Source organism: Pyxicephalus adspersus, chromosome 4 (assembly GCF_032062135.1).
Source record: "Pyxicephalus adspersus chromosome 4, UCB_Pads_2.0, whole genome shotgun sequence".
Classification (NCBI taxonomy): Eukaryota; Metazoa; Chordata; class Amphibia; order Anura; family Pyxicephalidae; genus Pyxicephalus; species Pyxicephalus adspersus.
Window position 1 is genome coordinate 120,779,452 of NC_092861.1, and position 27,527 is coordinate 120,806,978.

The window sequence follows — 27,527 nt, forward strand, 5'->3', positions numbered from 1 at the left end:
ACAGCGGGACCAGGTAAGTTAGATTTTAATATAGACGAAAAAGTACGGGGTTATCCAAAGTAGCAAAAATTTTTGGGACGAAAAAGTACGGGGTTTGCGGTTGGGAGGTTAACATCCCACAGCATTTTTAAAAAATGAATGGTATGATATATGAAATATAACAGTAGAAGAAGCAACAACAAAATGTATACCGGTAGTCCCCAGGTTTTATACGAGATTGTAGGTTTGTTCTTAAGTTGAATTTGTATGTAAGACGGAACAGGTACATTGTTTTAATAAATGCAATTAGGACAGATGTTTATCTCAACATATTATTAGGCAGTGTGGTGTACTGTAAAAATCCTCACTGTGAGCTAATCACAAACAAAGCTTGGTTTTGGTCAAATAAGAAGAAGAAGAGCTCAGTCTGGGCTGTGTTTAGCAAAAGGTTTCTTCTGCAAGTCATTCAAACTGCCCCTCTCCAAGCCTCTGTCCTGCACAGGAGCGAGCAGGGAAGCCCCCCCGTATCTAGGAGTCATCCGTACGTCAGATGTCCATAACTCGGGGACTACCTGTTTGTATGTCATAATAAGAAACATGTCTTTTGAAACATGTTTAAACATTGTAATCCTCCTTCCTTTTGGAAACTAAGCTCTATTAGGGGAAAGAACGTGACATGTGGAGGTCTTGTGTGCTTTGTTGTATGTTGTTGCTTTTGCAATAAAGATTTATCTGCCAAAGTGCCCCACTTTACAATTGCGATGTCCCTCATATGGGCACAGGAGGTAATTCGCCCTGGCACCTGACTAATAGTAGTATTTACACTGAACACTATATATACAATAAAATTGCTTACAGGGTAAGATATTAATTTGAAAAGAGACATAAAAAATCCCTTCTGCAATAAAACATTGCCTGCCTGCTGGCAATGTCAGGACCATGGGGTATAGTTTCACTTTAAGTAAAACAGCACAGTATTTAAAATTTTATTTTGCTACAGTCAGCAATTGCAAGTATGTTCCTGGGTGGAACTGAGAAAAGGTTCCAAAGGGTATTGTGATACCAATATACAGTTATTTCTGTGAGATAGTCCTGTCTATAAACATATATATATATATAATAATACAATGTATAGGAATTTGACATTATTTTAAATACTTGTGTTTTTTTAAAACCATTGTTAAGGAACACAAGGTATATATGACACCATTTGATGGCAATGCCATTGAGCTTCTTAAGAATGTAGATATGCAACAAGCAGAAATAATTGGCTTTTCTGTCTGGTGATGTGGAGTTCAGTATGATTAGTTTATTATATTGCATGATATATATTTTTAATTTTACTCCCATTCCTTTGTAGAGTTTACAACAAGAGAGTGAAACCACCCTACAGAAACGGTTGGATGAAGTGAGTGAGGAACTTCGTAAATCCCAAAACAGTTACAAAACGGTTCTTGCAGATGCAGAAAAGGCCAAAGAAGAACATAAAAATCTGTCAGGTGGGAATATGTTCTTGAGGCTACACTCATTTGCAGTGGAATGTCTTTTCTAATTTTGACATTTAAACATATATTTATAGAGTAAAGGAGACAAAAAACAATGCATTTGTGGTAATAGTTGTGCCCATTCTTTGCATAACAGGGAAATTAGTTTAGGCTGATACTCAAAAGCTTAGTCTTCATACTCAGAAAAGAGCGTTGGGTAGTGTTACATAATCAGGGTGTAGTATTAGGATGTATCTTGTTGCCCGTGATTGTGATTCACCACAATCTGACATGAAAAGACATACTGTTCCTAGTCATTGCATTATACCAAGCCTTAATCGCCATCAATGGCACATTATTATTTTGTGTCTCTGGGGACATAGTTTTACCCATGCACAACACTGGACCTCTACCTTCTATCTCCCACCCATTCAGTAACAAAGCAGATCTATCATCACCCTGGTGTTCCTTTTTATGGACTTAGCCTCCCTCCTCCTTCAGTCTTTTGCAATAGAAAGCTATAGGAAATGGTTTGAGCATTCTAATGGCTAATGCATGATTCAATTGAGGTTGATGACTTCAACAAAGCCCTAAGTCTTTGCCTAAAGCACTTACATGGCAAATATTCAATCCTCTTTAAAAATTTTAAAGAACAGCTAAATCCTCTTCCTTTCTTCCAGTGTCTTTACTACTTACTGCTTTACAGTCATTCCTTACTTCCCATGTAATCCAGCTAAACTTTATGAGCATCAAAATAAAACTTAGCATTAACAAAGAAAATTAAAGGAAATCTTAACTATGAAAACTTTAACTTCCTTTTTATTAAATATACTGATGATTTGGTTGTGATTGTAAAAAATTAATTTTACCTAATATCAACATTAATGAAAAATTACAGAGCATGTTCATAGCAATATAGTTTTCCAGCTCTAATTCAGCATACCATGTAGGCTAATGATATTAAGGTGTTATATAAGTTTAAGTTATATGTGCCAACAATGTGGAAGATTTGTAATACATTGCTACAGTTGACAACCCATTCTTTACCTTAATAACCCATGTGGGGGATTTACTTATATTCTTCATGGGCTCTTCTATTATATTAAGATTTTTCTTTTACTTAAATTGTGCCAACATATGCACAGAGCTTTACAAAGTCTTTAGTCATGTCACTAACTGTTCCTTAAAGGGACTCGCAATCTAATGTCTATATCATATTCAAATGTCAGTAGCACATACTAAGCCTTGGTTTACCTTTTTAATACTGGCATAGTTATATAATCATATTTTTGTTGTCCTTTTGGCACTTTTCTGAAGCCTTCAAGGTCACTGTCTGTCTTTTCTTCTAAGACAAGAAGTTTCTGAGGACTAGTCAGGGACCGGAGATCAGGATCTCATTGTTTCTGGCATTTTTTTTAAATAGATCTTCAGACCAAACTGACGTCCTATGAAAATGAAAGCAAGCAGAAATCGGAGGAAGTGGAGAGACTGAACCAAAAACTTAAGGAGGTCTCAGGTGAAAATACCCAGCTTTTGGAGAGGATAAAATCCATTGAGGCTCTTCTGGAAGCTGGACAAAATAAAGACACAACAGACGGCCAGATACAGGTTGGTGAACAGTGAATAATGAGCAATATTAGAACATTCTGTCTAATGTTCGAGTTTTTCTTTTCGTGTACAGTATTTATTACATTTTACGGATTAGGTAAACAGCAGTTGTTGTAATGTTTTATCTTGTCTTGCAGGAAGCTAAAGAATCTGAAATTTCACAATTGAATTCCAAGCTTCAAGAAAAAGATACCCAGATTTCATTACTGGAAAAAGAGATGACCGAACTGAAGGAAACAGTTGAACAGCATAAAAATAAAAATAACGTGAGTTTTTTTTTTTTTTTTTTTCCCTCATACACAAAGTTCAATGTTTAGAAAAAAGCAAGGTCAAAATATGTTACTATTTTTCTGAATGTTTTTGTTCATGGACTAAAGGAACAAATAAGGTTCCACAACGTTCGTTCAGGGCAAAATAACAGGATGTTTTTTTCTTTCACATTTGAAGTGAAAGGTATTGGCCCCAATTTTTTTATACAATCAAGTCAATAAGAACAAAAAGCCAGATCCCAAAAATCGGGCATATTTTTAGAAGAACAAGAACAGAGAGGTTCAGAAAACTGGGACTTTCAAGGGCTTACTTAGGTAAAAAATCATATAGGAACATTTTATTTTAAACATTTTTAAGACCATGTGTTACAATAAAAACAGAGCAGCATCAATATAGCTATGGTTAAAAGGTCTCAATATTATTAGTAACTTTTGAAACAATAAATCACCCCTCCATAGGGAAAATCTCCCACAAATTCATTCGACGCGTTTTGCAGCAATTTTAGCTTATTCGTCGGGAATGATTGCCAGACATCATTTATCAATATATAACAATTAAGTTTGGATAACAAAGTTGAACCTGTAGTTTCAAAAATACACACCACAGATGTAGTGATGCTGGGGGCACAGGGACAGCAGGACACTACTGGTCTGAATATCCAAAGGGACAATTTTTTAATGCTAATAAAGTCAAAAATCATCCAAGTAGAAGTGTATCTAGGATTGGAGTGTTCCTAGAAGCCCATCCAGATAAAGATGAATCCAGTCAAATGAATTAGAAAGCCCAAATAGGTAATGTGGATGCCCAAACAAGATTAGATCCTGAGGACATCGTTCTAATCCTGTTTGGGGTTCCACATTATTACCTGTTCTTGTTCTTCTAAAGTAATCTTTTTATTTCACAGTGAAACATTGAGAGTAAGGGCTGATGTACATAGGTGTAAGACCCAGGTACCAGTGAAAAGAAGCATGCTTTTATTTTTATCTGAGTTGCTTTTGCATTCACATTGACTTTTTTGTACAGCTCAGAAGCAAGCAAATTTCTTTATGCTTTATTAGATATAAAGGTCATGTATAAATGTTTTACATTAGGTTACAATATATCCATAGCAAAAGTAGAGCAGCATAGCAAGCAATACATTTCTAATACGGGCAGTAACTTTGTATTGTTTTAGTTAGGCTTTGAATGGCTGCCTGACACGTTTACAGTTCTTGCCAGGCAATTCACTGATCTTGTTCCAGAAAAGCTGTTATGCAATCCTCCCTTCATTGCTTTCTATTGTACATCTGTCAAACATTATGTGAGCTCCTTGGAATCTGATTTTAGTGAAGACAGTACTTCCTGGAAGGACTGGTCATATTTGACAGGGAAATTGGTTACATACGCCTAAGGATTAGGCTGCCCTGCTTGACTTGAAATTCTGCAGCATAATCTTTAGTGGCTGAAAGGTTGAAAGTATAGGACAATTTATGAATCAATCAATCATCTCTGAGTGCTGTATGTTCTTTCCAAGAAGTAGAATAAACTTTTCTGCATAGACCTAACTTGTTCTGTTCTAAAGAAAGGGCTGTTTAAAATGGAACAGAAATTTTTAATAACTTTAATATAACAAAATGACTTTTGCAAGAATTTCATACACTATATAAATTTATAACTAAAGTTTTGGTGACCACTTTGAAATTACTTGTAGGATCTACGAGAGAAGAATTGGCAGGCAATGGATGCATTGAATCAGGCAGAAAAAAAGAGTGAAGAGAAAGTGAACTCAGAGAAAAAAGCAAAGGTAAAATCTTCAGTGTAAAAGTGAAAACTGAATAACCTTTAAAGTTTAGTTCCACATTCTGAATGTCTTGCTCATATTTCATAGTGGCGCATATGAGAAATGTGCAGAATCCCCTAAAGATCTCTATAGATCCCCTTTATGAGGAGTCAGCAATTGAGAATGGGAAATATAATTAATCCTTCACTCTATTCAACCCAGCCCACCTTCTTTTATTCTTATTCTGTCACCGCTGACCTCATAACTCTAGAATACACTTTCAGGGCAAATTTCTAATGGTATCTTAGTAAATACTGTCTCTGATAGCCTTGTTGTTTTGCTTTGTTTTTGTTATGATGCCAAAACGCCATAGCCTCATTTATTTTGACAAAATCAGATTGTTCCTCTAAACTCGCTGAAATGTTTGTTTTTTAGGAAGAACTGACACAGCAGCTCAGTGAAGTGCAGAAAAATACAAAAGAAGCACTAATGTCACTGTTCCCACAAGTTACTGTAGAGTCACACCAGGTAAGGTTGATTTTTGTATCTCTCAAAACATTACCATAAATTGAGAATTACAGTTACAATAAGCTAATTAGATTCACATAGGTAATAAATACATGTTTTTAGGAATGTGGGTTGCCTTTAGATTTTGAGCATCTGTATTGTAAAAGTTAAAGCATAAATTGTTGCAGCTAAAACAGAACTATTGCTTACAGCAACCAAGTGGATCGCTTCATTGGTTAAAGTTCATTCTGCTTTTATTTTGCCTTCACTGGTTCCTACTTTCCCCCTTTATCAATATGCTAAGGACTTTGTACTGATGTAATAAAATGCCCTAATGACTGGATATTGTGTGATGCCTCCATAATTGGAAGAATTGCAGTCCATAAATAAAAGGGTAATCCATGGGCAGCAAGCCTCAGAGGAAAATAGAGATGTGATGCTAGATATATATAAATAAACAGGCTTAAATTAATAAAAAATGTCTTGTCTAATAAATATATAAAAAGTAATGATTCATTTTTTGATTGGTACTGATGTCTTTCCTATTACAGTTGTACAGTGAGTGGCTTCAGGAGTTCAGGGAAAAATCATCAGACTTACTGAAGCAGCTTAGCCAACCATCAGACCAGACAGACTCTACTGTAAGTGTTTTTGCACAAGTATCTCTTTCTCTTATTTGGAAGAACTTTAAAGACAAAATGTGCTAACCTCTGATTGTATTGGAAATAGGAATTCATGTGCACTGAATATATTTTTTAAGATCTTTTATCTGGTTTGCAGAATACATTACTTAAATTGAAAGAAACAGAAGAGGCACAGGCTTCCCTGCAAGCAGAATGTGACCAGTACAGGACCATCCTGGCTGAGACGGTTAGTTGGACTGTCATACTAAATATGCTTATTATCACATTATCTAGGCTTAAAGTACTACACATGTCATACATGACATTTATCATGTGTCTAAAGATAACTGGTAATTATTTGCATGTCTTAGTGACCTGGTGCAAGATTCCATATTTAAAATGTTCATATCTCAGCTGTACATGCTGTTAACACCTGTTGTAATAACAAATGTGTCCATGCTCCCATGGCAAAATGAGAATCTTGCCTATATTGTCTGCATTGGATCGGATGAGAACATGATCACAGTGCACACAGTTACAGCTTTTTCGTGTGTCTCTTTCATGTGTTACTATTTTGCTTTGCATTGTATATCAAAGATTTATGTTATATTCAAATAAATGCAATAAGTAGGTGTAAACATTATTAACCTATAGTGTTCTCAGCAAATCTAGTTTGACATCAGATCAGCTAGGATAATTTCTAATAGGAATCAGTTACTTGACTTTTTCTATGCGGTGAGTTGTTTTTTTTTATGATTTATCTGATTTTATCAATTTTTGAAGGTGTTCACTTTTAGGGTTTCTGCTTGTATACAGAATTACATAAGCCTTACAGTAAATTTACAACTGTGGATTATAATATTTAGTATATTCTATTTTACATTCCATCATCTTTAGGTGAACTATCAATGGCTAATAAGTAGAATTCAGCACTAAATGTTATGAAAGGCATTTCACATATGCTGGTCTAATATTGAGTTCTAACTTTTGATTTTAGGAAGGGATGCTGAAGGACCTGCAGAAGAGTGTTGAGGAGGAAGAGCTGGTTTGGAAAGCAAAGCTGGAGGCATCTGAAGAAGCGCTCAGGAAGGTGAGTCCAGCTGGAATGAATCACCATTTCAGGAGAGGTTATTTTTGCTACTGGATAGGGGCATAGCTGCCTAAATGATCAATTTAAAGTAAACCTGCATTAAATTATCATTTTAAGGAAAGGTCAACAGTGGTATTCTGTTTTCAATGATGTGAATACATTTTTGGTTAAAATGCATAACCTCCACAAAGGGTAGGAAACTACATGTGTCACTTTGATGGTGCTGGTAGCAGCTTTAAAGAAAAATCTTGCAAATCATTGTGGCTAATTAGGACCATCTGGAAATTACACATCAAAAACTGCCGACAGATGGATACGACACAAAGCATTTTACCATTCAATATGTTGTCCATATAAGGTACAGAAGGAAATCAATGGACTTAAAAGATTTGTCTATTTGCAATGAAATTTGATATGAAGACCTATTCAGTTGGACAAAAACAAGACCTAATGAGTATTGCCTTGAGCCTTGATCCCACAGCCAACAAGAATATTCATTACCGTCAGGTATTCATCAACATGCAACCTGCTCCCCTGTAACAGGGCCTAAGCCAAACAGCCAGTGATTTCACATGAGTGGTTGCCATCACAGACGATTTAAGTGTCAGCTGTAGTGGATCAAAGAGAGCGCTAGTATTTGTGAGTATATAGGGGCTGTGTGCGTGTAGTTATTTAAAGTGGAAGGGTTATTATGGTTTGTGTCCCTATAGTTGAGATTTCCCTTGGGTTTATTATAGATTACTGGGAGTCAGAAAGTATGGAATTTATTAGATATCCTTCAAATAGGAGTCACAAACAGCAAACCAAATGTGACCCATAGCAGCCTAGGAACAATTGAAATTGTTCTGCTTAACCTAAAAAATTGACATCTGGTTGCTATGGTTTAATGCACACCTTTAGGTCTATTTACAAAGGCAATAAATATAGGTACCTTAAATTACCTAATTGTCTAAATGGTTGGCTTTTATCTTTGTTCTTCTCTTATCTAAATATAGTAAACCAAACTTATTGGTTGGTATCGGTTAATTAGTGAAACTTTTGACACTTCCTTACCGTATAAGCCCTTCATGTATATTGATTATCACAAATGTTTTACAGTCACAAATCCAAATAAAAACCCTGGAAGAAACAGTGGAAAGACTTAAATTAGATGTCCAAAGCACAGACCAGGTATTGTTGCTGTTTATATTGCCATATGTTTATGTTGCTTGTGTGTTCTATTAATTTTATTAATAATAATAATAATATTAATAATCAGGATTTATATAGCGCCAACATATTACTCAGTGCTGTACACTATATTAAAATGGGGTTGCAAATGACAGACAGATACAGACAGTGACACAAGAGGAGGAGAGGACCCTGCCCCAACACCAGTGTACAAAAAGGACATTGTGGAATTGGAGAGCGTGCCCATAGGGTTTAATATCTGGGATATGTTTATTTCCCTAGTGGTTGAACTTCATGGACTTATGTCTTTTTTCATTCTGACCTACTTTGTAACTATGCTTCGAAGAGCTTACAATCTAGGAGGTTGGGGAAGTAACACATATGCTATCAGAAAAGGATAGGATGACAAGACATCAAATCTCCCTTTTTTTATTTCAATGTATTTATTATTTTAGAATACCCAAATACCTCATGGTGGAGATTATAAAATTAAATAAATATGAGGTGATCTTGGAATAATAAAAATCTCAATACAGATTGCAAATGAAAAATATCAACACGAATAACCAACCATGGTTGTATAGTTGACCAGTGAACTACTAGGATGCAAACAGGATGTACTGTGTCCTTTACATGATTATACTGTTCCACAGATGTTTCTAGTTACACTGTCAGTCTAATCATTTTGTAGCCATATGTGAGAATGCAGAGCATGACAATATTGTCTTTCTATATTTCAGCTAAAGGAATACGTTGCTTTAATGGAAGCACAGCTGGAATCCCAGATGAACACATCTAGCACAGAATGTCAAATTTATTCCAAAGAGGTGGAAGGTGTATGTATTTTATTAAGTTATTTATCTGATCCTATATATAATAAGGATACTGTAGGTTCACACCTATCTGTAGCTGATGTTCACATGGTACCACAACATACATATTGTGTCTTTCCAGTGCTATCAATTCTCAACCCATTCATTTTGAGGGGGTTTCTTAATTCAATGCACCAAAAAACTTGCAATAACACACTGGTAGCATGGAGATGCAAACCTGGCCTAAAAAATTTCATAGTTTATTATGAATAGGGAACACTTAGACCTTACTGCACATCATTGTATTTAGTGAAAGGCATTTGAAAGCCTAATTTGTTATGGGAATAAACAAACTGCTGGTTGCTGTTGTCTACCATTTACTTTTCAATAGGTGGATAAAACACATATGAGTAATGTTGCTGACATGTATTTGTCACCCAGTCCTAATACTGCACATAATGTTTATAATGTGTGTAATGTTTAATATGCCTTTCTCTATCAGTAACCTATACCCAAACCTTAAATATTTAAGCATGGCTGTAATGTAGCCATTATCTTTCATCAATATTGTATGTAGTGAATTGCATCAATGACCTACAATAAAATACTGTGAATACCAAAATGTTTGGGCTCAGTACAGCTGAGCATGAGTATACTCTATGTGTTTGTAACCAACAAAGAACCTTTTCGAAAGCTGTATCAAAACCAGTGCATGGATATGGACTGTATGTTAATGAGTGTGATTGACTTGTAGCATAATGCAGTGCTTTGTATAAAGAATACTAACATGAGTATCTGTCTTCCTTTATTGCAGCTTAGACAGCTTTTGTCAGAATCACAAGAACATCTGGAAGCAACAAAAACAGAAGCCAGAAAGCAGAGCAAAGAGCTTTCTCTGGTAATTTTAATAGTCATATATTCATTGTAAGGCTGAATTTACACCTCTTCCAGTGCATTTAATGCTTAATAACAAGTTGCATTGTGGGATTTGTTTTGTTGATAACTGGAGCCAAAATCTATTACTTAACATCATTGCAGGTTGCTGTGACTGTTGAAATGCTTTGAACTGCCTAAACTCGGCATGTTGCATTTCCATTCAGCAAAGACCTATAGGGCATTTTGTTGTGAACTAAACCTATTGGAAACAATAGATTTTTGTTTGTTTGGTGAATTGATCCTGTGCTGTGCAATTCAGTCCATTGCTAATGGCATGACTAGGCTCTTACTGGTAAGAAAAAAATGGCAACTCAGGCAAGGTGAACAGCATTTCTGACTGCCATTGGTCTTTGTAGAGACACAGATGCAGGAGTGAGGGTAAGATTTCCTAGGCTTTGAGTGAACCTTTTCACTTTGTCATGGCATCTGTTGAAGCATTGTGGTGTTGGTTGCCCCAAAGATTTTGTGTGTGCTATAGTAATATTGCTACTTAGTGCAGAAGTGTAGAACTGGTACATTTTAACCAAAAAAATGATTGCTCCATTATTTATCTGCATAAATGCACCAGATGCACCAAATTTAGACAGTAGAGAGCATTACCTCTTTGTTCAAGTTTAAAATTGTCACATGACTACAAACGTTATGTGCATTACATGCTCCAGTGTAGTAGCAATTACTAAAAAAAATTCCCTTAAAATGTCTTCAAGAACATTTTTTTGTGAAGGTAATGCCTTTGGGTTTTTTTCTTGTTAAATGTAAATTGTACATTCCTGTTTTTCAGCTCAGGCAGCAGTTAAGCGAAATGCAGAATCATGTGCATGACAGAGAGTCCCATGTTGTACAAGATCATCAGGTAAGAGACTAGTACAGGCATCCTGTTCTGCCCTTTCAGCTACCAACCACTATCATTCATCTTTGTAAACCTTCCTCCTGTTTGTATAAAACTAAGAAACTAATAATAATTTCCAGAGTCCGTTTGAGAAATGGAATGAGTCCTGGGAAACAGTTTTCAGACATCCCTAGATGGAAAATTCCATTAAGTCTTGAGATATTGCCTTCTATACTTTTTGGATAATATCTGCTTTGTCATGAACACCAGAAACATAACTTTGCTTTTTGCTGTAAAACAAAACTAAAAAAAGTAAAATAGTGAGTAGATTGGTTGAATTATGATTTAAACAAAGGATATACTTAAAAAAAAAAGCAAGAGCAGCACAGTTCTCCTAAGTGTAAAAGAGAACTAAAAAACCCAGTACTGTAGAAGTAGAAGAGAGTTAAAAGTATCTTAGTAAACCCTTACAAATGATGGAGTTAGTATGCAGAAAGTGTGGCAAAGTTCCTAGCATTTTGCTGTGGCCAGTGGCAGGAATAGCTAAAAGCCTTTCAAATGTAGTAAAGGCAAATGTCATCAGATTAAATCATACACTGAAAATTATATAACCTTACTCAAGGCACACATCTTTGTCATCTTCCCTTCATCTTGCCCTAATGGCTTTTTTTTCAGCCAACCCATCATAGGAAAATAAGGTAGCAGACATACTCATTCAGATCTTAAAAGTAGATTATTGGAATAAACTCCAACCCACACAAATTCCTTCTTTAGTTGAGTTTTACTCTAACCAGAGCTAAATAAGTCAACAACTGTGGTCTATACTCCTTTGGGACTGGCTAAGGGAAGGCGGTTATAAAGGATTTTGCAACCCGCTCTGCGTGCTTTGCTTAGCTGCCTGTATTAATATTTTACTTTTTACCCTCTAAATTGTACTACAGTTACTACTAAGTGTAACAGCATCATAACCTAAGTATCTCTAAATATTTGTATTTTATTACTAGCTGAAGGCTCCACAGCCAAGTTTGGATGAACAGACCGATGAGCAGACTGTCACAGCAGACCTGGGAGAGGTGAATAATTTACATGTAGAGAACTAGTATTTATTACTTTCAAAGGAAACTAGAATGATTTGGGGCCATCTTTTATTTATTACACTATTACTTTTATAATATTTAAACCAGATTAATAAGATTATTAAGCCAGATTCAAAGGTTTTTTTCTCTATCTATAAACTTGCTAGAAAAGGAATCAAATTAAGCTATAGTGATTTTTTTGTTTACGGTGTTGTTTTATTTTTTGCCTTTGATTGCACTCCTCCAATTGCCTTTAGTTTTTTAGTATTACAGGCCAGAAATTTCTAAAAGAGTTAAAAAAAAAAAAAAAACAAAAAAAAAACTATGTAAAAATATAAGCAAAAGGCATACTGTCACTGAGCAATACATACATACATACATACATACATACATACATACATACATACATGCAAATATACCACAGCGCTATACAAAGGTCAACAAGTCATATGTCCAGCAATTTTGGTTTTTATGCGTTTCGAGTGATGGTGGAACATAACAAGTTTGGCTGAAATGTCCCCATGCGTTTCCTAGTGATGACATACATACATACATACCTCTGATATATAGCGCAGCGCTGTACGAAGATGACTGGTGCACTCACATGAGTCTCTGTCATATGTATAGCAAGTTTGGTTGAAATGTCATGCATACATACATCCAATTATATATATATAATTATAATTATATAAAGACAACAGCCACCCCATTCCTAGTTGTGGTGGAGATTTTATAGGTAAACCTGATGTGTAACACTACTATTGTGTCTTTGGAACAAAAAAACATTTAAACAAATTGCAGTCTTTTAATTTTTGGATATGATGGCTGCATCATTTGAATTTTATTATCAGGTGATCCTCCCAGTAACAGTTTCTGTCTTAGGGTTAAAATACTTATTCAGTCTATGGAGTTGTAGCGTTATTACCCAGGGACTGGAAAACCTCTTCCCTCTCACAAAGCTTAAGAGAGCTGTAGCAAAACTGGTAATTCATGGACAGATCAATCATTATTTCTATACTTGCATCATTAATAAGGAGACAAAACATAAGAATTGTGCATATATATTAGCAATGTACTCTAACTTGTATGATTTACTACTTTTTTTTTTAACTTTTGTATATTTGTAATGAACAGAAATCCATGTATAGTTTGCAGCAAGAGCTTGAGAAACTGAAAAGTGCAGAAGAAAGCGCTACAGGAACTGAAGAAGCACAATTGAAGGTTAGCACAAATCCTATAAATTGTGGTATTTTTGCATATTTAAGGTTCTTTTCTTCTGAAAGTGTTCAGGTCACCAGAATTCATGCATCATGACTATTAAAATGATTATTAGCTCAGGGGTTTAAATTTAAACTGGATCTGTAGCTGTCAAAACAATATTAATCGCTTAATGACCATAGGTAGTAGATCTACAACCTAATTTGTGGTGTGAGTTTGCAAAACACCAAAGAACTAGTGCTTGCCTTTACACCAGGGTCTCTGTGTGCTGTAAGAACCGCATTTTAATGTGGCAAAACTACAATTAAAGTTGCACCCGAGACAAATCTTTCATTGGCTAGTAAGTTGAAACAAATTGGTGTACTAAAACTGTACTTTGCCTTAATGTTCACTCTCTCCTTCTTTTCCTGACACATGGGAGAAGGAGACTGATTATTCTAACGTACAATAAAAAATTCACTTGTTTTACATTAATAAAGGCGTGGTTAGGGCTAGGGTTTTTTGGCTAACGTGGACATAACAAAAAATGCTGGCGATCACCTTCCTGGGGAGAAACCTTCATTCCCAAACCTTCATCTCATCTCCTGGGGAGAAACCTTTATTCCCAAACCTTCATCTCATCTGCTATGTATGGCCAGTGTGGAATGTACACTTCTTAGCAGTTTTGTTATCAAGGTGATACTCGACTAATAAATAGTGCCCTATAAAATACCTTTCACAGCTACTCTAAAGGAAACGCTACATACTTGACTTCATTCATGAACATATCCACCCTTTTTCATGCACCCTTTTAATTATAGAGATCAAAATCTGGCTGCTTGCTTGTTGCATAAGTGGGCTTGCTAAGGTGGAAGACCTAGTGACAACATTTTCTAATAATGGTAAAATGTGTTGTTATTATGGCAGTCAGTCATTCATAGCCTTTTACTAATCAGGTAATGAGGAGTTCAGACAGGATCTTATGGGTTCTGCACTTTTTTGTACAATGTTTTAGCATACTACAGCACTCAGCTGTCAGCTAGATTTTTAGGTTTTGAACAAATAGATCTCTTATGTTAAAGATTTGTTTCACCATAATTCTTATATATATATATATATATATATATATATATTTAAAGCTAACATTATCCTTCACTGGACGTATTGTAGGAAAGACTTGAAAAGGAAAAAAAACTAACACGGGACTTAGGTCAAGCTGCTAACAAACTATTACACCTCTTGAAGGCTTCTCAGGAACAACTAACTAAGGAAAAAGAGCACAATAAACTGCTGCAAAGCCAACTCAAAGTCACGGTACTAACTCACCTTTCTCGCTGTTAACCCTGTCTCTTCAACTTCCTTTTGTCACCTAAATAAAAACACTAACTGATAACTAGTGCTACTTCTCTACTGCATTCCTGTATACACACTGATGATACAATCATGTTACATGTTTAGGCTAAATATTTGTTTATCTCTCAAAATTAACTAATCTGTCTTAAACCTTCTGCACATACCATATATGCTTAATAATAAACCGATCTGAATATAAACCAACTTATCTACTTTTACCTGAAAAAAAACATCTATAGGTCAAAGTAGGTTTTTACAGGTTAAGGTATTTTGTACTTTTGAGTTTGTAATATTAGGTCATTTGCTTTTAAATGATCTTTTGTTTATTATTGTTGGCCACCAGTAGATGACACGGTGTCCTTATATAAAGTGTTATGAACAGCTGGTTTTTGACATCTCTAAACTGTCAAACCAAATACCAAGTACCTGATACTAGGTATACTAAGTTACTAGGTATAAACAGAGATTCTTTTTCCAATGGCATTTTCAGGCAAAGAAAAAACAAGTTTATATTTGAGTATACTGTATATGGTATGTGAAAAAAAATTATTTTCTCCTGATTTCCCTCTTTCAGTATATTGGTGCTCTTATGCTGAACAGTTAGACTTTTCTTCCTCTGTCTCCTGCCATTTAGTTGGCTTTGGCGGCATGTAAAGTCTGCTTGTTGAATCAATAAAACTGTTTTTGTAGCCTCTATGCTGCTTCCACTGTGTATTAAAATCGGACTCTACTGTGGTGACATAAATTGTTCTGAAACAAGAGTGGTCAAAGTGTCAGCCAGGCAACTACTTTTTTCCTCTTTAGCAGTCTACATAGCTCTTTTGGTACATTTTTTTTATTTTTTCTGTATTCTTTTTATTTTAGAAGTAACCCATTCTAGATATCTTTTGATTAATTGTAAAATATTCTAAAGGGGCTTTTCTTACTATTCCCGTGTCTGTTCCCAATTTGCTTTTATATCTATACTGTATGTCTTTTATCTTTGTTTTATGTGGTTTTATGGTAATAGAGATCATAGAAAAATTAAAATAAACCTTAGACTAAGTGGACCTATACATAAACTCTACAGTGATTAATTGGCACAATAATGTAGTAAAGTAGATGGTATAAAATACCCCTTGTATCATATAATTTCCAGGTAGTAGCAGCAGTACCCAGATATCCTTCATTAGTCGATTGGGAATTTTATATCATCAGAGGCATATTTTTTCCACAGAGACAGGAACATTTCACCAAGTCCTGACTCCAAATAAATTGCAGCAATGCTGCAGAAAAAAATACAAACTTGGCCCAGGGAAAAGATCAGCTATAGAATGTTTGCTGTACATGGGGCATCATTCACACTTTTCCTGCACTCTTGAAAGGATAAGTTTGTCTAAGGCTAGGTCCACTTTGAGCTAAGCTTCCAGTAAAAAAAGTTATCTTGTGAATAATGGTCCAATTAAAAAAAAATAATCCTAAATACTGTGAATGCTGCAAAACTATTTACATTTATTCTACATTTTTTTTTGTTTGTTTTCTAGGACCAAGAATCCGTCAGTAGCGGAACATCTGTTTGATCCAAACCAAAGTATACTTGGTTAGGGCTTTTTTTTTAACCACAATGCCTTAAACATTCCGTTTTTGAGATTCAAAAAATATTTAGTGAGCCAAAAGCCACCTGAAATTCATGTCTTACTTATGATGACATACTATTTTTGAACAAAAATGACATTCCATTTTAAAACCACTGACTGTGTCAGTAAGCCATACCAACATATCCACCTTTTTGGACTGACAACCTGAGAAGATTACTGGGAATTATGAAAAGGGACAGACTGTGTACTCTGCTATAGGAATCAGTGCAATTTATTATATATATTTTTTGTTTTTTGGAGTGAACGATGAATGAATGGACATAAACCTGGCAATTTATATGAAGAAGATGCCATACTGTAACTGGTCTCCAGTATAAACTCATGTGAATTGTTGGTTTCCTAAATGCCAATAAAATATTGATATAGCCATAATAATTCTGTTGTATTTTATTGGAGCATCTGTGTAATGTGTGTGTGCTTGCGGTGTTTGGGGAGTGGACAATTTGTGGTCAATTAGTGGTAAAATTTGTGCAGTAACCAGCTCACAAACACTAAGGAATCCAATTACAACTACTATATGTGGATTTCTAGGTATTTTCAAATAAATGTGAACTAAGCCTTCATGGCCTAATCTGAGTCCAAAATTTAATCCAATAGAAAGGCTGTGGCTTGACATCAAAAAGGGCTATTCATTCCCGATCCGAATAAGAACCATTCTTTTTGGAGCAGCTTTGCAAAGTAAAGGTAAAAACTGCAGCATTCAGATGTGCCAAGCTATAATATCCTTTCCACAATGACTCATGACTGTAACCATAAAAGGTTTAAAAAAAATTATGTACAGCGCTGTGTTATTTGTTGGCCATATATAAATCCTGTTTATTATTAATAATAATATTTACCTTTTTATAAACCCTGTATGTGTTCAAAATTATTCCCTGATGTGGTGCCTTTCTTAACAAGACCCAAAAAGTTTGACTTCAACTGTTTTTATGATAGACACAAGGATGCCAGAACAGTTTCCTTTCTTTTACAGATACCACCACAGTAACCACATCATCCTCATGGCCTGCTGGTCTTTCAGTGGACTTTACTTGGCATTGATTACTTATTTCTTTTGGCAAGGAGGTGATAAATTAAAGGGGACGTGTGGGATTTCTCAAGCTTTTTCTTTTATTGAATCAAGCTGTCAAATGCCATATATAAATGTCTACTAAGTTGAACAGTGTTTTTTCTACTTCTTCTGTAGGCAGAGTTGCCACCGATCTGTTTTTTCACCAGTTTGGTCAGTTAAAATGGTTCTCGTCAGTGTTTTTTTAGGACTTAGTTTACTTTATGATCAAAAATAGTGTCTCTCTTAGCTGTACTTCACTGCCATCCATTACTATGCACCAAGATAGGTAACTCTCTTCCTTCCCTGTTGACAGCTGGAACCTTAGGTGGTCCAACCTCCTTTCCAATCCTCTGGCACCGGCTATTTGACCCATCCCTAGGTCTAATCACTGTTGCATAGTGGGATAGTGGAATAAGAAGCAGGATGCTGTGTGCTGTGCTAGTTTTACCTTTCACAAGGACTTTTACAGAACTTTGAGAGAATTTGGATGGTGGGGGATCTACTAGTTCATCATCACAGCCAAGCAACTTGTATGTTCATAAAAAGCTGCCCACCTACATATTTCTTTCAAAAAAGTGTTTGGTGTTTGCAAAGGTCAAAGTTCCCATGTGAGATCCAGTTGCATGATTTGGGCTCCAAAATGGTATGGATGATAATGTGCTGAGAAGTCTTTATGCAGAATATATTACAGCTCCTCATTGGTGACTGAAGGTGCTCCAATACTGACTAAATTCTGAAAGATAATGCACTTGGATAAGAATACATACAAGAGGAAGGGAGGGCTCCTTTTTTAAAAATAGCAATCATCTGGCTAAAATGAAAAGGCATTAGACAAAAAGGCGTTAGACGATATGTGCAGGGAAGCACCACAGAGGATATTACAGGTGTATGGACCGGTATGTGCAGAGGGAATTGCATGGGGTGTGGAGGGCATGGCAGCAGGCACTATGGCCTGAGACCGTATGTGCACATTTGAGGGCACAACAGTTTATCATTTGACTCCCAATGGCAGTTACTCATCTTTTCATGATCGGCAAAAAAATCTAAGCAGGGTATTTCGAAACATTGGAGATGAAACATGTCAAAAGCAGTGGTAGCTTTCTACATTTGGCACTGATCTGCCAAATGTAGAATGTAGAAAAAAAAATATTTGCTTTTATTAATATTATTATTAATAATAATAATAAACAGGGTCTTTATAGCGCCAACATATTACGCAGTGCTGTACATTAAATAGGTTGCAATTGTTTTCAGTCCTGGACTAGATCCACTCCAGGTCTTACTAGATTACTCAGGTTCTCCCGTGATAATTTATCTTCTTGGAAAAAAAAATCAGGCCCAATGTATACTTTACATAGAGCAGAGGTGCCCAAACTACGAGCCACGGATCTGGCCCTCTGCTTATTTCCTTCTCTCTCTCTCTCTCTCTCTCTCTCTCTCTCTCTCGTCTTGTGGGGGATGGGGTACACGCATCTCTTTTGTTGCTCTATGAGATCATGCTGCCAGCAGAGGGAGCTACTCCCCACCCACCTTGTACAGGTAGTCCCCAAGTTAAGGACATCCGACATACGGATATGAACGGGGCTTCCCTGCTCGCTTGTGTGCAGGTCAGAGGCTTGATGGAGGGCAGGGGGGGAAGTTTGCATGACTTGCAGAAGAAACCTTTTGCTAAACACAGCTGTGGTTGTGGGTGATCTTAAGAGCTAAGCTGAGTTGATCTGTCACATTTTGTGACTCTACAGACCGTTTCCTCTGTTTTCTTGCTCTATAAGGTCGTTTCTGTCCCAGGGAGTGAAAGAACTGTTTATAATTCAGTACCTGGAGATGAACTGTGCTGGCTCCCAGGGTCTGGGGCATCCTCTTGGGGTAAACTGAGAACCCTTAAAAAGGGAATCAGTGTATGGAAGTTGGGGAGAGGGGCTCAGCTATGTGACTGTCTGATAAAGGTGAGTCTATGGAAGAGTGTGAAGGATCAAGGTGGAGCACTCTGTACTTACCTCCCTGGGGAGCATCCATTTCTGCAGACTGCTCCATAGCTTCAGGAGGGTTGGGATCCTGTGTCTGTGGCCAGGATGAAGATGTTGCAGAGCACAGAAGATCAGAGCGGAGCGCACCCGCACATGCACACTCCTGCGATTTAGTTTATTGGGTTTTAATTCAGCTATCTCTTTTGACATTCCTTTCTGCTTCAGGTGCCATCCTCCGCATACTGGAGTCCAATAGAGTGCTAGGACTGGAGTAGGGGCCCCACTTAAAGTAAAGGTAAATTGAGAGGTTGTCATCTGTTCTTTTTCTGGCTTTTGATCAGGGCCTCACAGAGGATGCTTCGGGGCTTATTGGCATTCTAAAAAGGACATCCCTGCCCCCCAGCCAATTCATTCACCGTTCCAAAACCAGTCTACCAATGATGTAGTCTGGGTGAGTTACAGAACTACGGTACTGTAAACTGGGCTTTTGCTTGGTTTCATTTATGACAGAGCTAGTGCCAATTCTGTGTCAGTAATATATATATATATATATATATATATATATATATATAAAGCTCCTTGACAATGGACTAACATACCTGGCATATTTTTATATCAATAAAGAAACTTCTGTGACTTTATTATTATTAATAAACCTGATAGGAGGGCGTTACACAATAGAAAGGGAGACGTAGTGGTGGGAAGTAGTGAGGGTTTCAAAAGACAGAAGATGCACAGGCCTTTTATTTAACAAACGAGATTCTCTCTATGTATATGTATAATTTTTGTCCTTTTTTCTCTGTGGTAGAAGGTGGACGAATATGCTTGGGAGGAGCCCTGCTTGGTGAAGTCCCAGATCCAAACCAGCTTTCCATCCATTGCCTTCAAGATAGTTCTGTTAGTTGGTGATATTACTTTAATGATGTCAAATCCAAGACAACAAATGCAAACGCATATTGAATGGTATGGCTTTTTTCAGCGAGCTTATATTCTTAAAGGGTTATCTTTCTTTGGAGTAATCAACATGGGCAGCTAGCTGTGGTTTTACTGGTATAAAGACTGCACCACTTATCTTGGTTTGTGAATTTCCAGGGATAAATGAGATTTGGGTGCTCTCAACTATTATCCTCTATTTGTTAAGATATTATCTAAACTCAAAAGCAGGAAATATCTCCAATTCTCATTTGTAGGACGGTGTCATCTTAATAATTTGATTAGTTTGTCCACATTGCTATACCCACTGCATACACTGACATTGTTGCTTCAAAAAAAAGATTTTTAGAGATTGGAGAGGGGTTTTCACAATTTATATGGAAGGGGAGACATGTTTTTCCTTCCTTAAACTTCAAGAGGATTGTGGGGGTCAACTTCCCAAGCATTAGACCTAGCAAGCTTATTTAGGCATGAAAGTATTGGGCCATGCTTGACATCATTTTATACCCAATCAAAATTGCAAAAGTGATCTACTCCATGTCCCAATTAGTGCTTTACCCCCAACTATTAAACAAAATATTTTGTGGAGAGATACTTTGGAGGGAGTTAAACAGACTTATTTGCCCCCTCTAGTCTTTTGTCACCCAGAATGCCCATTTGTTTATCTTTGGCTTTTCCCCCAGGCCACAACACTGCATCTGGGCAACTAGGGGCATCTACATGCTACAAAATTTACTGAATGAAAGGGGGGACTTCCTGTCCTTTTTGGAGCTTCAATATAAATGGTGTTTACCCTCCTCACAAATATTCCAGTATATACAGGTTAGAAGTTTTGTACAGACAAAAAGAGCTCAAAGGCAGACTTTCCACCCTCAAACTAACATAAATTCACTACTTCAGGAAGGATTTAGTGACAAATCCATGTCTTGGATCTATTCTATACTAAGGGAATGCCTCATCCCAGACCCTCCAGACTGCTTGGGAAAATGAGCTGATCTGATAAACTTCTTCTTGTGGGATCAATGGAAACTCATGAAATCGGGATGACTGTAAAAAAACAAAAAACCTTAAAAACAATCACAAGTATAGCATGGTGGAAAAATGCATTTTAAGGTTCTTACATAGAGCATACTGGGCATTTGACTTCCAGCCCACCACCGCACAGAATGGCTGACCACATGCCCCAAGTGTTCAGTATCCAAACCGAATCCGATTCATTTACTCTGAAATACTAAAGTTTTAGGAAAGGGCATGTCAATAAATGACTGGGGTCTTAGAACAAACCCAGATTTTGTGCCCTATAATAGGTTTACTTCATGTAAAAAAAGAGGGAAAAAGAGGTCAGGTATTGCAAAATTTACATTTCTAGATTTTTTTAGATCTTTTTCTAACGCATTAACTGTTGCCATCCTTACCAAATCTGTTGGAGGTGTTACTGTTGGAGGTAAAGCAGCTGTTACACAAATTACTACTGAATCGACAAACGTAATACTTTTTAAAACCCTACATTTCTTCACCACTTGGTCCAAGGTTTTGGTCAGAGATGTATCTGAAGATACACTGATTGATATTATGAAAATGTTTGAATACACTAAATTGTATTGTTAAGAGAAACTGAGTCATGTTGGCAGCACTGGATTTAAGGCCACCAGTTTTGTTGCCTTTAGGTATTTTGAGAGAGTTTATGGGAGACAATATTTTAGTACAACCTATATAGTAGACCTATATGCTACCTTGAATCTTAAATACTTACCTCTTTGACTTGATTATTATTGAGAGTCGGTCATGGGGTTCTATGTGTGTTTATAGCTGTAAAATACCCGAGTGAGGTTTGTTTGTTTAATTTTTTTTTTGTTTTCATGTTCTTACCTATTATGACTCAGAATGTATTCTACCGCTCCCTTCATATGCTGTAAACTTTTCAGAAAGCAGGCAGCCATGCATATTTTTCAATTTGGTCTACACAGTAAAACCTTCAACATTGGAATTAATGTCTTTGTTTGACACAAAGACACAAAGCAAATTTTTATTTGCTTTATTTGTATAATGTTTTTTAAAATTGCATCGTCATCTGTTTGCTTCTATACCAGAGCTGTTCATATTTTAGGTTTAATTGGGTTTTATAATAATGAAGAAACAATCTCAATTGGAATTTTTTCTCTTTGGGGATCCAAGCAAGCACACCACAGGCATGAGACCAAACCCCATTGCCGGAGAGCTGTATTTAACAGCTATAAGCCTGTCCCGACGAACCAGCAGCAGAGCTCCCATCCTAAGATGTCATTGGAGTCATGCAAGGGGATATTGCTTGTTCAGTGGTCAGTCAGAGCTTTACTCCAACGAATTATGCACCTGAGATTAGGAGGAGGAAAAAGAAGAAACACCAAGTACTAGGGGTTGCTTCCAATTTATTGAGTTATAATCACGGAAGTAAGAGGAGCAGAGGGATTAACCCATTTGTAGGCTGACATGGAGCTGTTGGGAAAGGGTATTTTATTATATGATTTGTAAAATATTGTTTATGTACTTTTCAAGAAATGGACCCATTTTGAGCAGTCTTGTATCTCCATTTGGAAAAAACAAAATACATTTTTATAAAAAGGTTTCCTGACTTGGTTTCCTTGTGTAGTAAGTGCATTTTACATGTAATTTGTTATTTTTTAATAGTAACTCTAGAACACATGTTTATCTTTTCTTGGTTATGTATTTTTATATCTTTTTAATTATATCCTGTAGTGTAATCAGTGATCAAGAGTCCTTTAGTTTAATTAACTGGCCAAAAAATGAAAAGTAGTCAAATGATTCTTTTATTCTGTGACACAATTTTGGCCAGTTAATTACAAGCCTGCCCACCACGACAAGGTAGACTCTTTTAGGGCAGGACCTACACTAAACTACGCTAATCTAACCTACTCGATGATAGTCATCGTTTTTCTAGCGTTGGATGCGTGCTGGTAGTAGGCCTCATCCTATAGACTGTGTGATCTGCTCTACATTCATGTGCTATGATGGTCCATCTTTATTATCTACATTTCTATATAGTTTTACTCTTATTCCATTATATTCTTTGTCAAGCGTAATCTTATTTCATCTACAATATATCAGAATGTTATCCCTATTCTTATTAATCGTAATTTATCGTATTTTATCTAAATCCTGATTTAGATAATATTATCCTAATTTATATGACGTTTATCCTTATTTATCCTACTTTTAAACTTTATCCTAATTTTAAATGTTTTAAACTTAACTTTTGTCATACTTACCTTTTGTACCGAGTTTATCCTAAACCTATTTATCTACTTTTATGTTATATGTATGTTACTGTTATTTGAACTTTTTTTTTATCTGTCTTGCCAAAGAACGAACCGGGCTAAAAGTTTGTAGCCCCCTCCCAAAATCACTGGAGCTCATCCCAGCTAGATATGTTTACCCAATCTGGCCAACCTGTTAGATTGGCTACACATAGGTAATCAACAAACGGCCTAACAATTTGGGAAAAGCTGTTAATGCTAAACAAAATTAATGTAATGTAATTTTTTTTTTTTTTTTTTAAACTAATACTGAATAAAAAAATCAGTGTGCTGCCTACCTCCCTTTGTCAAAAAAAGACCCCTGCCTCTCCCCAACCCAATCTACCTGATCCACCAGCCTCCCGCAGCGTCCTTCTCCGCTATGTCCGTCTTCTTTCTTCCTCCGACCGGCTTCATCTGTTCCTCGAGTTTATTGATTGTATGATTGTATGTAGGCGTATATAGTACCCCTTACACAATCGCTAAAAGAGTTAATGCAATCCTAAAAATAGGGAGACAACACTCCTTTATATTTAATAAAATAATAATGACCTTTTGCAATATCCATCGATATTCAAATATGAGATCCCATTTAGAACGATCCAGCGGTGGTTGTCCCCAATGCAAAATATATCCTTACCCAAAAATCCTTTGATGACCTTGGCCCTGGGAAAATATTACCATCCATTAGGGTTATTGTTAAGGGAAATTTAAATTAAATGAAATAAAACTTATACCTGATTGGGTTGGGGTAATTGCTGGCAAAGGATCCAGGCAACAGATATGTCCATACTGATGTCATTCATACGGGTAGGATCTGTCTAAAGTTGATGAAAATTTCTCCATCTTCTGATATAACGATGGAAATCAGCGGGCGTGGATCGATGAGTTCTGCAGGAGCAAGGAATGAGAGTTCCCTTTGCAGTTTGTCAGACCATATATAAACTCCCCGCATACCTTCAATGCCAGTATCCTGCAAAAAAAAATGAAAATCATGGTTAGATGAATAATTCCTAAAGAATATTACATTTAATAATATATTATCAGCCGTTTTATAAAAGACCTGTGGGATGTATGTTACATACCTCCTGGATACGAGGAATAGCTGCCCTGCAGTGGGGACAGCTTGGGCTTTCCTCTGCCCACCTGTGGAAGCAGGCATGGTGGAAGATGTGGGAGCAGGCTAGTTGAAAAAGTAGCTTGCACCACAGCAACCAGATATAACCAAACTTTAATTCTGTAAAATGATAAAAAAGCCTGGAGGATGATAAAGTCAATGCAGACAAGTTTTTTTATTTTGTGCGCTTAATTATTTAAACCTAATTAATCAGTAGTGCACAGTAAATAATGGCTATTATTTATAGTTTGAGTGTAATAATGATTCTTGCCCACTTGTTACTGAAGGTGTAATAGGGGAAGTTGTAAGAAATGTGTTTTGCTGATCCTCTTATCATAAGTCTCCTTGGCAGAGTCATGGCAATGTCAGTATGGTCCATATTGCTGCAAACTTGCTCCTGAGGTTGTCAGTATGGTGGTGAGTCTAGCTCCGTAAATATGATTTCATTTGTGTCAGTAGTGTGCTGATTCATTCTGTAGGACATTTTTCTAGATGTGTCAGTCCTGCTCTATCTCTTCATATCCTTAGTACCTACCGCATTAACACACCTATCCATGTGCATGTGTTACCCCCCCCTGGCATTCTAATTATGTCCGTATTATTATGTCAAAAGCGTTACATTGTTTTGCATGGAAATTTGTTGTTTAATATTTTAGGCCTGTAATTCTTAGGAATAACTTCTGGGTATGAAAAAGTTTGAAACACAAATCATAAACTATAATATAATGAATGATTATAAATACTTTTATAAACAAAATTATAAAAAAAACAAACTTTATTAAAAATTTAAAACACATTTTAAATTTGTCTAAACAAGGGTACAATAAAAAAAAAACTTTTGGATTTATTATTTGGAATTATTTTTTATAACTTTTTTTAATGTAATCAATGTTTTAAAAGCAGATTACAATGTAATCTGCTGGTAAATTTCCCGCCAAGCCACTCCTCCCCGGCGCTTCGAGCCGGGGGAGGTGATGCAGAATCCAGCTGTGGCACTGGATTGAGGGAAGCAGGTAGGATTTTTTTTTCCCACCCCGAGTGTGGCTCGGGGTTACCGCTTTTTGGTATGTATAATTCACCCCGGGCCACACTTGGGAATACCGCCAAGGGGGTTAATGTGGTAGCGATGATGTCACTTCATAGGTTTCTGAATGTGTCAATACAGTACTTGTATCTCTGCAGTCATGTTACCAGCTGCGATTTAGTTTAATCCCAAAAGTTTTATTGGTTTTGTATAGGGAAGGGAACAGAAAAAAACATTTGGGGTGTATGGGAACAAACAGGGAAAAACAGAACATAGATGGTTACATCAGTTTAACAGGACTATAACAACAAATGACATTTGACAAGGAAAAGGCTGTAGAGTTGCAGATTAAGTGAGGACACACAGTATATGATAAGTCTAAATATATTTTTAACTTGCCCAACACTTCTGTGTTCCATTATAACATGTCTTTCAGTCTTTCCTTGAGTAAACATAACCAAAAGCTTAACTATTACTGAAGGAGGGTGGGGGTAAAGGGGGTAGGGTGGAACTTCTATGAACACTAGGCAGAATTGAATGAGATCCATGGGTCCCATGTCTTGTAGAACGTTTGCATTTTATTTTGAACAATACAGGTTAATTTATCATTTGTCATTATTCAATTTATTTTGTTTTTAGTAAAATCGATGGGAATACTGACAGATTTCCAATAGCATGCAATTGTTATCAGGGTTGACAAAAAGATATAGGCTATCAATCGGGCAGTCGCCCTAGGTATATCCTTCCCTATCTTGGAGAAAAGTGTGCTCTCCACCCTCTTCGGTAGGTTGACTTGCATGACCGAGTATATTAAATTATAAATCTGTATCCAGAATTTTGAACACGAGGACAACCCCACCAAGCATAAAAAATAGTGTCTATTTGATCAAAACCTCTATAAAACAAGGGAGAAAAGTTTTTGTTTAGTTTATGCAGCTGAATGGGAACCAAAGACCAGCACATGAAAATCTTATAGTTAGACTCTATCTTGTTGTTGAGGGAAATTTTGGAGGTTTAACTCACTAATTTTTGGCAATCCTGTATTTCCTATTCTGTACCAAGGTCTGCCTCCTAATGTGTCATATAGAATAGTTTCTTAGGAGGGTCGAACAAAGATAGGTTGCGTAGATTGTATAAAAGAGCATATTTAAAAGTATAGGAACTCTTCTGACGGTGGGAGAGAATTTTTATCTTTCACGTGGGAGAAGCCTAATATGTTCCTCCCATCCAAAAGGTCACCTATCCTTAAAAAGCCCTCGTTGGCCCACCTCTCAAATTGTCTTCTGTCACAGCTTGGGGGGAACTTCAGGTTGTTACAAAGGAGTAGGGGGAGTATGGGAGGAATTTAGTTTGTGGTTTCCTTTTTGGCCATCCCAGATTGATAGGGTGTAGGATAAAGATGAACATCATATTGTCTCTTGGACAGAGGAATCCACACAAGAACCTTTATTGGGTCAGAAGGGCAAGACAGAGCTTCTACAACGGTCCACTGCCGCCGGGTGTCTGGCATGGTACACTGCCCCAGGGTAGCAATCTGAGATGCTTCATGGAAAAATACCAAGTTTAGTGCTCCTAGGCCCCCCTTCATCTTTGGAGTGTAGAGGGTTGCGGAATTGATGCTATGTTGTTTAGAAACCTATATAAACTTAAGTAGTCTGTTTTGGATGTTTGACCAAGTTAGGAATTGGGGTTAGTAGGGTGTGAAAGGGGTATAATATCCTCAACAAAATGTTCATTTTTACCAAACCAGGATTGAGGAGAGGCTGTCCAATTGTATAGATCATGTTATGTATAATGCTATGAAGTGTGTGT

General features: G+C 36.5%; 1 protein-coding gene across 2 annotated transcripts in view; it reads left to right on the forward strand.

The window, feature by feature from the left end:
• Positions 1–16,705, forward strand: part of RRBP1 (ribosome binding protein 1) — a 42,331-nt gene extending 25,626 nt beyond the window's left edge. The window contains exons 8-23 of one of the 2 annotated variants that reach the window (XM_072409490.1): positions 1,340–1,478; positions 2,887–3,071; positions 3,209–3,337; positions 5,032–5,124; positions 5,536–5,628; positions 6,159–6,248; positions 6,388–6,477; positions 7,228–7,320; positions 8,419–8,490; positions 9,231–9,326; positions 10,117–10,200; positions 11,020–11,091; positions 12,072–12,140; positions 13,278–13,364; positions 14,511–14,654; positions 16,217–16,705. In XM_072409490.1, coding sequence (XP_072265591.1) covers positions 1,340–1,478; positions 2,887–3,071; positions 3,209–3,337; positions 5,032–5,124; positions 5,536–5,628; positions 6,159–6,248; positions 6,388–6,477; positions 7,228–7,320; positions 8,419–8,490; positions 9,231–9,326; positions 10,117–10,200; positions 11,020–11,091; positions 12,072–12,140; positions 13,278–13,364; positions 14,511–14,654; positions 16,217–16,252 — 1,572 coding nt within the window. In that variant the 3' untranslated portion in view covers positions 16,253–16,705. The remainder of the gene's footprint in view (positions 1–1,339; positions 1,479–2,886; positions 3,072–3,208; positions 3,338–5,031; positions 5,125–5,535; positions 5,629–6,158; positions 6,249–6,387; positions 6,478–7,227; positions 7,321–8,418; positions 8,491–9,230; positions 9,327–10,116; positions 10,201–11,019; positions 11,092–12,071; positions 12,141–13,277; positions 13,365–14,510; positions 14,655–16,216) is intronic. The other variant, XM_072409491.1, reaches the window with a different exon arrangement.
• Positions 16,706–27,527: the final 10,822 nt, after the last annotated feature.